The following is a 12,517-nucleotide window of genomic DNA, read 5'->3' on the forward strand; positions in this document are numbered from 1 at the left end:
CTACCTTGAATATGATGAGAACTGTTTAATAGCTATCTGTTGTTCCACTCTTGTGAATAGCTAAAAAGCAAGCCCACCTTTTCTAATTATAACCATTTTTAGTCTGGAACTTGTTGCTTTGAGATTTTGTAGTAGATTGAGCCTAGTAGTCTGGATAAAGTCCTCTGGAAGTGATTCTATTTAGCTGTGAAGTAGCCTGCACTGAAATGTGAAGGTATGCTAATCTATAAATATAAAACTCTGGAGGTTACCATGAGAGGTTCTTCGAAACAAAAAATATAGTGTGCATTAAATTCACTTCCCCTCTAGGGCTCAGAGGAATAAGCGTGGTTAGGACTGCTATCTATATGTATTTCTGTTATCTGGCAGGAAAAGAAGGAAATCTTAAAATAATGCTATTAAGGGTTTGTATGAAGAGTTCATCCCACATTACACTATGGGTAGACCCACACCCTACATTTGAATCACATTCAGCACACATTTAAAGCATGACCCACTCCAAAGAATCATGAGAACTGTAGCTTCCCCCTCATAGAGTTACACTTCCCAGAATCCTTATCAAACTACAGTTCCCAGGATTATTGGGCTTCAAACGTGCACTGAAAGTGCTTTAAATTTAACTTACCTGGGGGTAGGTCCCATTGAACTAAGTGGCACGTAGTTCTGAGCAGACATGTCTAGAATTGCACTGAGAGTATAAAATAATGGATTTTGGAAATTATTAGCCCAATTTATTAAATATGACTTCTGTTTAGAGAAGGCTCTTGACTTGCCTTGTAATTTGGGTTTAAAAGTTCTTGGGAGTAGGTGTGAGTTTCATAAGCTAGACCCCTATACGTCTTTTTTTTGGGGGGGGGGGTTGCATGCTGTCTGTTGCAGGAAGCTTTTTGTACTTTTAGGCACATATGTATTCTAGAGCCCTGTGTTCTAAAGCAGCAATGGGATCAACCATCACAGCCTGGCAGAGTTCCTATTTTTCATCTAGTCCCATGTTTATATGGCATTTGAAGCAATAATCGTTTCTTTTTCCTCTGCTCCTTGGTGACGTGAAAACCTGTACAGTAATCTCCCATGTAGAAAAGACGAGGAAACGGAAAGCTGCAAAAACTTCCACCCACGTGAAGTACTGTAAACAGAGGACATTGAGAAAGAGGGCAAAATCAAACACCCTAGCAGCCACGCCCTGCCTTTATTTAATTTATTTATTTTCCTTGTCTGGTTTCACTTCACAGTTGTTAAGAAGGAGTAGAGATCAGATTTCAGGGAGGGCAGAGGAAGCTAACTGGCTGGAACCAGGCTTGCCTTGTCCCTTTTGTGGCCACCTTATCTTTTCAGTCACTAACCACATCCTACCCGGCTGTTCAGCTAGAAGTTAATGTTTGACGGAAGTGGTTGCCTGTCGGCCAGAGGGAACTCTCGTCACTCAGAAGCTGGCGGGGCAAGGAACAGGGAGTGCCTGGAGAAAATCCGAAGGGCTTAGCCTTCCTTCCATCAAGGAGAATTGGGTGCACCCTGAAGCGTGTGAGGAGGAATTAGGTACAGGACAGAAACAATACTTAGAAGAAAGAAGCATTTCCTTCGTGGTTCTTCTTCTTTTTAAAGCGAATAATGGTTTGTCTCATCTCTTTCCTGGATTGACTAATCCACTAATGTGACTGGTGTGAGGTGCTGATTCAGAAAAAAAAGTTGTGTTGCCTGTTTGCGTGTAGGTGAGTCATTGCTATTACTTCACAGCTTCTTACCTGTGTGAAATAAGCTTCCTAGAATGCAGTAGGCCTTGGCCTGTGAGTAAACTTGTAAGCTTTGTTAGGAAGGATGTTTGGATTAGTGACATGTTTTGACCCACCTTTTGTCTCTCTTTCCTCCATTGTGTGTGTGTGTCTGTGATTAGCTCTGCTCATGGAGACAGGAAACAGCCAGCAGGATTGTTGGGATATAATTGATGAAACCCACGTTAAAGAATTTGAAGTGGACCAATGGATCAAAATCACCCTAGCCCTTATCTACATCGTCATCTTTGTGGCAGGCATTGTGGGCAACAGTGTCACCATCCGGACAACCAAACTGCTGCAGAAGAAGGGCTACTTGCAGAAAGAGGTCACAGACCACATGGTGAGCCTCGCATGCTCAGACCTGTTGGTCCTCTTGCTGGGGATGCCTGTGGAGTTCTTCAGTATGATCTGGACCCCTTTCTCCACCCCTCAAGGCAACCTCGCCTGCAAGCTCTACTGCTTCCTTTTTGAGGCCTGCAGCTATGCTACGGTGCTGCATGTGGCCACTCTCAGCTTTGAAAGGTACATTGCCATCTGCCACCCTTTCAAGTTTAAAGCTGCTTCTGGGCCCTGCAAAGTGAGGATCCTCATTGCCTTTGTCTGGATTACATCTGTCCTTGTGGCCTTACCTCTTCTCTTTGCGATGGGCACAGAGTACCCATTGGAAGCCATCCAGGGCCACCGAGGATTGGTTCCCTGCAGCAAACCCAAACCCCGGCACCACATGCCTGACTTGATGCTAAATGTCACCATATGCACCAGCTTGTCATCTCGATGGAAGGCCTTCCAGTCTGGTATCTTCACTGCTTTTATTGTATATGTTGTAGTGTTGGTATCTGTGGCTTTTATGTGCCGGAATATGATGAAAGCCCTGATGATCCACAAACAAGGGACCTTAGCCGTGAGAGGGGAGAGAGAAAGCCAAAACCAGTACCTAAGGAAAAACGAGAATCCCGATGGCAGGAGTTCCAGGAAACAGACTATCCTCTTCCTAGGTAAGACCCTGTGCATGTACATGTGTGTGTGTGTGTTGGTAATGACTCTGCAGCTACAAAAGGAAAGACAAATGGCAGGGTGGGATTGATTCAGGATGAAATGATGGGAAAATGAGGCGGGTTTCATCTCCCTTTTAGTGTTTCACCATTCCCTATTCATTATGGAAATAATTCTGCTCAGCACAAAGCAAATGGCATAAATTGCATGGAACCTGTGCGGTGGTGATATTAAAGTAAGCATTAGTGCCTTCAGAATGTGCATTTGAGAGGAATGGTTTTCATTTCAGCTGCATTTCCCTTTTCTTTATGCACAGAACCAAGTAACTCAGCTTTTCAAAAGGCTTCTCTACCCATCCTGTCCCACTTTCCCATCATCACTTAAAGAAAGCACTTTTGATTTAAATATTTCAATTTTAAAGCTAAATGCTTATCTTGTGTAGTGTTATAATTTTTGTCTCGTTTGAATTAAGCAAGGGATCCTAAAATTCAATTTGCTTTTACTAGTCATGCTGCTTGATAACATCTTATCCCTTTCCCATTTTTAGATAAATGAAACTAGTTTTTTATATTTTTTATAGGCAAAGTGGGGGAGATGTATGGAATGGGGTTCAAGGAAAGGAAGCTTTTTACATGTTGATCTTGCTGGAAACAATGAGGAGCCCTTTGCAAATCACAACCTTAAGCTGCAATCATCAGTGGTGTAGCGTGGGGGGTGCAGGGGGGGCGGCCGCACCGGGCGCAACATCTGGGGGTTAGGGTTAGGGGGCGCAAATCCACGGGTTAGGGGGCGCAAATTACTTGCCTTGCCCCGGGTGCTGACAACCCACGCTACGCCACTGGCAATCATAAATCCTTTACCTGGCGAAAGTCCCACTAACATCACTAAGAATTATTTCTGAACAAATAGGTTCAGGACTGGAGTGCTGATTAAAAGACTTTGTTTTTAAACTGTTCCAAAAAAACCCCAAACAAACAAACAAGCAGAAACAAATAATGAGCCTTGCAAGCTCCAAATGCTACTCCAAATGTGTGCATTCAGAAAGCTTAAACCTGAGATTTGGGTTGTTGCCAGGGCCACTATCATTTACTATAGCCCTGCTCATGTGCCTTTAACAGAATCCCTGGTAGCTGAAACTGTCCTGGCAAAGATTAGAGTCTGGCTCATGATGACACCCAGCCCACCTGATCCCACTCCACCCTCTGGGCTGGCATGGAGGTGGCAGTTGTGGAGAATTAGTAGCCTTTCCTTGGGAACTATGATTCTTGCCTATTTTGTCTTTTTACAAGACTGTTAGCCTGAGTCAGTCACGTGCCTGGCAGCAGCCATGCATATTCTCAAGGAGGTTGTCACTAAATGTGAAAACAGTGGCATGCCATAAGAAACCTTCAGATGCCGAAGTTGCCATTAAAGGTATGAGAGCAGGGGCTCTTAAAAAGTTGGAAGCCTTTCTTTCAACTTATTTGTTTTTGCTAGGCCTTGATCACTTTAAGCCAGCCAGATAGTTGCCTTTCTTGGAATTTCCCCTCCCTGCACCTAGAGCTTATTAAAAGACCAATAACTTGGGAATTATGTTTGATTCTGATCTCTCTTGCCACATTTTTCAGACTAAATCTAATCAAGTTGTCATCGCACCATCTTGAGAATCTTTCCAGGCTGTGATCCATGTAGCCTCAGCATCTTGTTGAGAGCTCTTAGATGTGATTTTCATCATGTTCTGCTTGAATTGCTGCAGTTCCTCGTTTTCACTGGACTGCTTTGTACGGTGCTAGCGCTACAATAAACGAATCAGCTAACATACCAAACCAGAGTGCACAACCAAACCAGAGGAGATTTTAAAATTGTTTTTCTAGAGGTCCACTACATTTGGGGGGAGGGGTAAAGGGTGTGATAAAAGGGGGCACAAATTACATAGATTACATAGATTAATAACTGCATCCTCTGCTTTTTTTAGCTCCTTGCGCTTTTGCTATGATCTGTGAAAGCCCCTGCTCGTTTCTTGTCTATAGAATGAATTTTCCAACCAAAAATCCCAGATGCAGTAAATGTCAGTGCTGGCTCTATTTAAAAAATAGATTGTATTGGAGAGGCCCTGATAAGTTTTGAACTGTAGCAAGGGCTAGTAATCTACCATCAGTTTGGGAGAAGTGTGCAGTCAACAGTGGTATGCTCAGACGAAAAAGAAGCCAGGTGTGTGTGAGAGAGAAAAAAATATGGGATGAGAGAGTGGCGAATATATAATCAAGGTTGCTTTATTGTGGCCTTTTGTTTTATTTAGTAAGTATATTTCTAGTCCATATTCATGGTTGTGCAAAGACGATAGGATTTATGATGGAAATATGTGCTACACCAAACAGGCTGGCTCAGGTCCAGTGACTGATGAAAAATGCCATACTACTTGTTGCCGTTTTCATTATTAAAGCTAAGAAGAAGAATGCACTCCACATATATTATATTAGTAAGCCTTGTGAGGAAGGTCAGTATTGTTGTCTTCATAGGTAAGATCTGCATTGGGAGAGAAACAACTAAGAAATAAAGGCTTGCCTAAAGTGCATCTAAGGGACACAGGTGGCGCTCTGGGTTAAACCACAGAGCCTAGGGCTTGCTGATCAGAAGGTCGGCGGTTCGAATCCCCGCAACGGGGTGAGCTCCTGTTGCTCAGTCCCAGCTCCTGCCAACCTAGCAGTTCAAAAGCACGTGCAAGTAGATAAATAGGTACCGCTCCGGCTGGAAGGTAAACGGCGTTTCCGTGCGCTCCTCTGCTTCCCCAGAAGCGGTTTAGTCATGCTGGCCACATGACCCGGAAGCTGTACGCCGGCTGCCTCGGCCAGTAAAGCGAGATGAGCGCCGCAACCCCAGAGTTGGTCACGACTGGACCTAATGGTCAGGGGTCCCTTTACCTTTAAAGTGCATCTGGTCAGTTCCTGGTGGCTGGCATGATGTGAACAACAGAAGACTTGATGGCTGAGTTTCTAAGCCATAATGCTATACTCACACTGGCTTAGTTTTTCTTACTTGCAGCACCTTTACACATGATTCCAGTTTAGTACTACAAAGTTAAACCAGGCCTGGGAAGAAGGGCCATTTCAAAAACCCAAGTGTGATTTCATTGTGGTTTTTGGTTCAACACTTAGCTCTTTTTATGTGCTATCTGGTTGTTGTTGTTTTTCACATTAACCTTTTCTAGTGTTTCCATATACTATCAGGATGCTGTGTACTTGGATGAGTCATACGATTTGCTTTCGCACCTGGGTTGGTTTGTCTGTTCTTTTGGTGAGCAACATCACTGTGACTAGATGTGCTACAGCCTTTGAACATTATTTTGTCGCCTTCCCAGGTGATGGTACCACAATGCACTTCATGGGACTTGAACAACTGGAAGTTAATCTGTGGGTTGCTACAATGGGCCATATTCTAGGAACTGTTACCTTCCTGTCTGTCAGGCCGTGCTCTTTTCCCTGCCTGCATTTTCACAGACATTCAGAAATATCCACATACTTTAACAGGACAGAGCATAGGGACTTCAGTTTTGTCTCTCTTATCTTCCATAGTATAAAGGAGGGGTGGGGAGACAGCAAATCTCTGGGTGATTTGTGATTGATTGCAAAAGATTTTTGACTCTCAATTGTTTACCAATAGCAGCAATGAAATAATGGCCCTCTCCCACAGATTATATACTTTTGAAGTAGAAAAAAGAAGCTTAGGATAACCTAAGTGGATTTTTGTGTGAAGGAACTCTGCGCTACATTCAGTTCTGATGCTGAAAACAGTTCTGGGCTTAGAATTCTTTAATTCTAAGCACACGTATTTTGCATCTGGTTGATCTCAGGGTTCTAGTAAACCCTGGCCAGGGTAAGGTTGCATTACCACGCCTACCATGTGGTTGTGATGAAGAAGCATACTTCTCTGCCATTGATGCATCTACAAGTGGTGAATGGGCTTTGTCATCTGTGCAAGAGAGCATTGCTTTGCCACCCTTGGCTGTAACAAATTTGCAAAGCACTTAGAGGGGGGGAAATGGTCTTGGATCCAAACAGAGTTGGATGCCACATTTAGAGCAAGTCTACTGGCAGCGCACAGAGCATTGTCTGTTCCATCTGTATTGGATTAATTTTGATTATTGTGACCAAAGGATGTGGACACGCTGCTTAAAGGAGTGCATCTGGCCACCTGATCCCTCGATCGCCACCCATCTTGACTTGAACAGGATGTACCTGAACTAGAACTAGTTCCTTTTTAAGGTGAACTTTCCAAGGACTTAGTCTACCCACCACTGGCATACAGAACATAAGATTTTTTTGAAAGATTCTAATATCTGAAAATACAATAATGTAATTTTGTCAAAAGTTAGGAATGACCCCCTTTTCTGTAAGATAAAGACAGGGCTTCAAATTTCTTCAATATGAAGACCCTGTTATCTGTTGCTATCCTCATATGCTACTGCACTATTAGCATGTGTGATCTTTCCTTGGACCTATCAATACACCGAGTTCTCAAGGTATATTTGTTTTTCTTTGTTTGAAAAACTTTTGTTCAAAGAAGAAAAAGAAAGCCATTCTGTAACTTCTAGTGATAATTTTGTCTGCAAGCAGATTTGCATTAATGCCTACAAGTGTCTATTGAGGAAGGGGGGGGGAGGAGAAGGGTGTTTAGTGTCCTCCTCCCTGACTTCTGTGCTGTATTTCAAATTACTCTCTTAATATGAGTCTCACTAATTAACTTTGGTTAGAAAATAAATTAATGAACAGAAGACAGAAACCATGGCCTGCATCCATGAGAATAATACATTTTGAAGTGGTGGCTTTCATAAGAATTATGCTTAAGGGTGCTTTTAACCCAGGCAGAATGAACAGATATATTGTTTACAAATTGCTGAATTTAAACATTGTGATGTAGCAGGCCTGTTTGAATTTCATTTAACAGATGGGTCAAATTAAAACAAATATTTGCTCATTCCAAATGTATTTCACATTTAATGTGAAATGTAAATGACAACACGGAGCAAGATGTGTTGAAGAGTCTAGCAGCAATAAAAGCAATTTAGAGTCTCTCTCCTCTAGTTGTTAAAAGTGATAACTTCTATAAAGCAGAAATTAAATTCATAAATCTAGTACTCAAGAAGGAAGAGTGTAAGTTGAAAAACAAGTGGTTTTAGTGCTATGCTTTGGTGCAATGTTTGAAAAATAATGAAAACAAATTGAAAACATTTTAGTATGTGTGTGCGTGCGCTGATGCATGCATATGTGAGGAAATGTTTTCTATATGATATTTAGAATCTGCCCAAGAACAAGAACATAAAAATGGCAGGCAAGGGTATAAATAAGCTTGGTGAAAAAATTCTAAAGTGGATATTGTAATGTATGGGAGAAACTTGTAAGGCTAAAATTTGGTGTAGTCTCTCCTACAACATTTCCCCCATAATTTCTACAGTTTTGCAGTACCCTTTTCTCATTAAATTAGTGGTCTCAAACTGAGACAGGCTTACTGTGGGAGGAGAGAGTCTTACAGCAAAGCCATAGGCACACTTCATTTAAAAGCAGTTAAAACCTAGTATTCTGGCCGAACAAAATGGCTGTTAGGCATGGAAGGGACACAGTAGCCTGGTTTACACATAACACTAAATCATTGTTATACTAGCCATGATTTACACATTATTTGCCCCATAGATAATCAAATAAAACAAATCATAGTTTGTTTCTCTGAAGTTTGGTATGTATTACAGCTCCTTTTATCTTGTGCATTGGTAGTTTCGTTAGCATGGTTAAACAAACTATGGTTAAGGAAAGGTGCTGAGTTCACACACAACACCAAGCCATAGTTAAATCAAAGCAAGGTTTGTAAGCCAAGCAACAAACCATGGCTTCAGATCATGTTTTTTGGGAGGGCAGTAAACAAACTATAGCTGCCCATCAGGATTCACATATAACACTAGGACATGGTTTAGAAAACCATAATGTATTAAACCATGATTTAATGTTCTTTGAGAACCTGCCAGTGAACATATGGGAGATTCTGGCCACAAGAGGTCTTCCTGTTCATTGTATTGCTGGTTTTAGGCAGAGTTTGAGGACCACTTTACATGTTTCATTAAAACCTGGAGTGTATCTGTAGTGCTGGGGAGGAGAGAGTGCTAATGCTTTTGTTTCCTTCACTCCATTTTCCCATCTTAAATCTGAAGAAAGAGCTGTTATCGGGGTATGGGGGTGGGCTCAGGAAGGCAGAGTAAATATAGAGGGATTTTAAAAGGTTGAGAAACAATTGAAGCTAATAAGTGATTATGAGAGAAATAAGCCTTTTTACTGCACAAAGAAGTGAACTGAATAATTCTCCCCTTGACATCTAGCTATGTATGACATCCCTGGAGTAAGTGACTGACATATGCCCTTGCCTTGGGCATGCTAGTGTTATGTGCACATAATCTTAGGATATATCAGCACCATCATATTTTACATGATTTGTGCTGGTAAATATTGTATAAGGTTTGCACAGTCCTGTCCATATATGTCACTGAGGCCTCTCAGCTCTGGACCTTTGACACAGATAGTGGTATTTCATGAAGTCAGTGCAAATCTTACTATGATGGACATTAGCACAAGCAGTGTTTTATTCCGATGCTTGCTCAGGAAATGTGTCTTTAAATATGACAGTGAACCTAACCATTTGCAAGGAATTTCCAAACCTGAGTGCTGAAATGGGTAGCTAGGGGAACTTCTTCTGAGGATTATTCTGTGCAGTGGACAGGCTGCTGTCAATGACAGGGGCATGGTGCAACTTTTGGCTTTTGGTGGAAAGAAGGGGAAAAATTGCAGTGGGACTTGAAAGAAGGCAAGCAAAGACATTGAAAGAGGAGGAGAGAAGCCGATTATTACCTTCTGTTTGAACATTGGAGGAGTGATGGTCTAATGTTCAAACAAGTCAAGCACAAGCTCAGGGAAGAAGAGAAAAAGAGAGAGTGAGACTCAGAAGGGGATGGAAGCATCCAGGACCTCAAGCGTGAGAAGGGAAAGATTCAGGGGAGAAGGGAATCCTGGGGAGGGAAACCATGAACTTTCCTTCCATGCTGACTTGGAGGATAACAAGAAATAGGGATGGTATGTCATCAGCATATTGTTAGCACCTTACTCCAGATCCTCTGCTGATGTCTTCCAGTGGGTTCATAGGAATATTAAACACCACAGGGATGTTTAACAGAAACTTGTAGTAGTTGCACTGCCCATACTCTGTTGGTCATCTGGCCTCAGAAGTGGCTGACAGGGAGGGTGGGTGCTTACTTGGTGCTTACACTGGTATTGAGTAAGTCAGCGAAGCGATGCTGCTGCTCCTCACCAGCCATTCCTGTCTGACCTACCTAATTGTCCAAAGGTCCCAAGAAAACCAGGGAGCATCATGGGGTCATGAATGCTATCTGTCTCTCTTCATCTCACCATTCCATAGTGAAACCAGGGCCCCAACAGAATCCCCAGCCTTCTCACCCAGGACATGGGCCATTATAACTTAATTCAGCAAAGGTTCAGCAAGGGTTGGTTTGATTGGAACTAGATGGAAGTGGTGGCAGCAGTCACGAAATTAAAAGACGCCTGCTTCTTGGGAGAAAAGCAATGACAAACCTAGACAGCATCTTAAAAAGCAGAGACATCACCTTGCCAACAAAGGTCCGTATAGTTAAAGCTATGGTTCTCCCAGTAGTGATGTATGGAAGTGAGAGCTGGACCATAAAGAAGGCTGATCGCTGAAGAATTGATGCTTTTGAAATATGGTGCTGGAGGAGACTCTTGAGAGTCCCATGGACTGCAAGAAGACCAAACCTATCCATTCTGAAGGAAATCAGCCCTGAGTGCTCACTGGAAGGACAGATCGTGAAGATGAGGCTCTAATACTTCGGCCACCTCATGAGAAGAGAAGACTCCCTGGAAAAGACTCTGATGCTGGGAAAGATTGAGGGCACAAGGAGAAGGGGACGACAGAGGACGAGATGGTTGGACAGTGTTCTCGAAGCTACCAGCATGGCTTTGACCAAACTGCGGGAGGCAGTGGAAGACAGAAGTGCCTGGCGTGCTCTGGTCCAGGGGGTCAAGAAGAGTCAGACACGACTAAACGACTAAACAACAACAAGATGGAAGTGGAGTGTTTATATGCTAGCTGACTAGTGGAAAGGGATTACCTCCTTGTCCATGTCAATAGAGTAGGAGACTATTAAATTTGCCCTGTGCAAACTAAATCCTTACTTGCTTGCCTATCCAGACCAAAATGGACTCTTTTGGAGCCAGGGTGCTAGGAAACGCATCAAATGGCAGTGGAATTTTGCTCTCCCAACCACTGCTCAAATGTCTGGCTAACTCCTTTCATTTCTGTCTTTGTCTGGTCTTCTCTCTCTTTTTGAGAATGTATTGATTAATTTCTTCTTAACTTACAACCCCCCAAAACCTTTCAGCATTTCATGTAGCTGCTGCCTCACAGAAACAGTTTTCAAGAACCCAGATTTCTTAAGAGCACCGACACCTGTGTGAAGTCAGAAGTTTTCCGCAGAAAGACATCTTTCCGCAGAAAGACATTGTATATAAACATTTAGTGTGGTTATAAACCAAACTCTTGACCCCATCCACAATAAGAGAAAGTGCTGTAAATTTTGCAATGTGGAAAGCACACTGTACATGCTATGACCAAAGAAGTGCATTGGGAAACCAAAAGTTAAAATTGCTACAGAGGTGGATGCTGCTTAGATCTAAATTTTCTTTAGTAAGGCTGCTTTTAAGTACACCAACAAAAGAAGGTTTGGCATTGTTGATTGCTTTAACAAAATACTGAAATATGTAACTTATTTGTGAAGGAGCAATAAGGTGTTTCACATGTGGGCCTGAAGCTAGCAAGAGGGATAAAAAACATCAGGTTAAGTATCACAGATGACAGGTTTTGGTTCTTCATACTGGTGCATGTACTACTTTTTGGCAGTAAACCACATACTGTACAGTGATTGCCACAGTGTGGTTGTATGGGAGAAGGGAAGGAATGCCAGATGGGGAACTGAAAAGAGTCTTCGTTGAACAAAGTGCATGCTGAAAGAGAGTGCTGTGGTATATTTTAGTCTATGGTAAATTCAGTTTTGTACTTGTGGCTTTCCTCTGTGTTTCTGAGGCCAGCAGAGTGTAAAGAGAAACTGTGTGTGCACTAAAGATATTTACCTGGAAGGAAGACTCACAGCTTTTGGTAAAACCAGTTTCCATTTTTTAATCATTATTATAGTGCAGGCTTGCAAACCATTATTCCAGTTGCCTGCTCCATTTGTTTGCCTCTTTCCCTCTGATTCCATGACAACTACTACTGCTCTATTGGACCAAATGGGACCTCCCCTGCAATACAGATGTGCTCCCCCAATCCCCAGACCACAGCAGTGGGAAAAGGTTCAAAGTCTTCCCCAAGTCACAGTTACAGTCCAAATTGTAGGCTTGCCCTGAGTTGTCCATTCCTTTGCTCAGACTTCCACTGTGTGGTTGAGAAGGAGGAGAAAGTAGGGAAATGACCTTTTCCACCAGTAGGAGACACAGGATTTGGCAGCAGAAATGACCATGAAATCTCTGTTCTTCCATCCTGGCTTCATTCTTTGCTTTTGAGGCAGGAAGGTAGTAGCTAGTGTCCATCTGCTCTCTTTCTCATTCTCTCTTGCTACTCAGGTGTTTGAGTGGCAAAAGGCAAGGCTTTTCATAGTATAATTGCATAGCAAGGATTAAACACACATACAAAGCAGACAGTCATTC

The 12,517-nt window shown here is 42.5% G+C and overlaps 1 protein-coding gene across 3 annotated transcripts in view; it reads left to right on the forward strand.

The window, feature by feature from the left end:
• Window positions 1–1,140: 1,140 nt before the first annotated feature.
• The window catches only part of GPR39 (G protein-coupled receptor 39), a 128,446-nt gene continuing 117,069 nt past the window's right edge, over window positions 1,141–12,517 (forward strand). Inside the window, exons 1-2 of one of the 3 annotated variants that reach the window (XM_083490654.1) lie at window positions 1,141–1,709; window positions 1,892–2,767. In XM_083490654.1, coding sequence (XP_083346780.1) covers window positions 1,900–2,767 — 868 coding nt within the window. In that variant the 5' untranslated portion in view covers window positions 1,141–1,709; window positions 1,892–1,899. The remainder of the gene's footprint in view (window positions 1,710–1,891; window positions 2,768–12,517) is intronic. The other 2 variants (XM_083490656.1, XM_083490655.1) reach the window with 2 other exon arrangements.

The sequence above is a fragment of the Podarcis liolepis genome (assembly GCF_965112155.1).
Source record: "Podarcis liolepis genome assembly, chromosome: 1".
NCBI classification, from domain to species: Eukaryota; Metazoa; Chordata; class Lepidosauria; order Squamata; family Lacertidae; genus Podarcis; species Podarcis liolepis.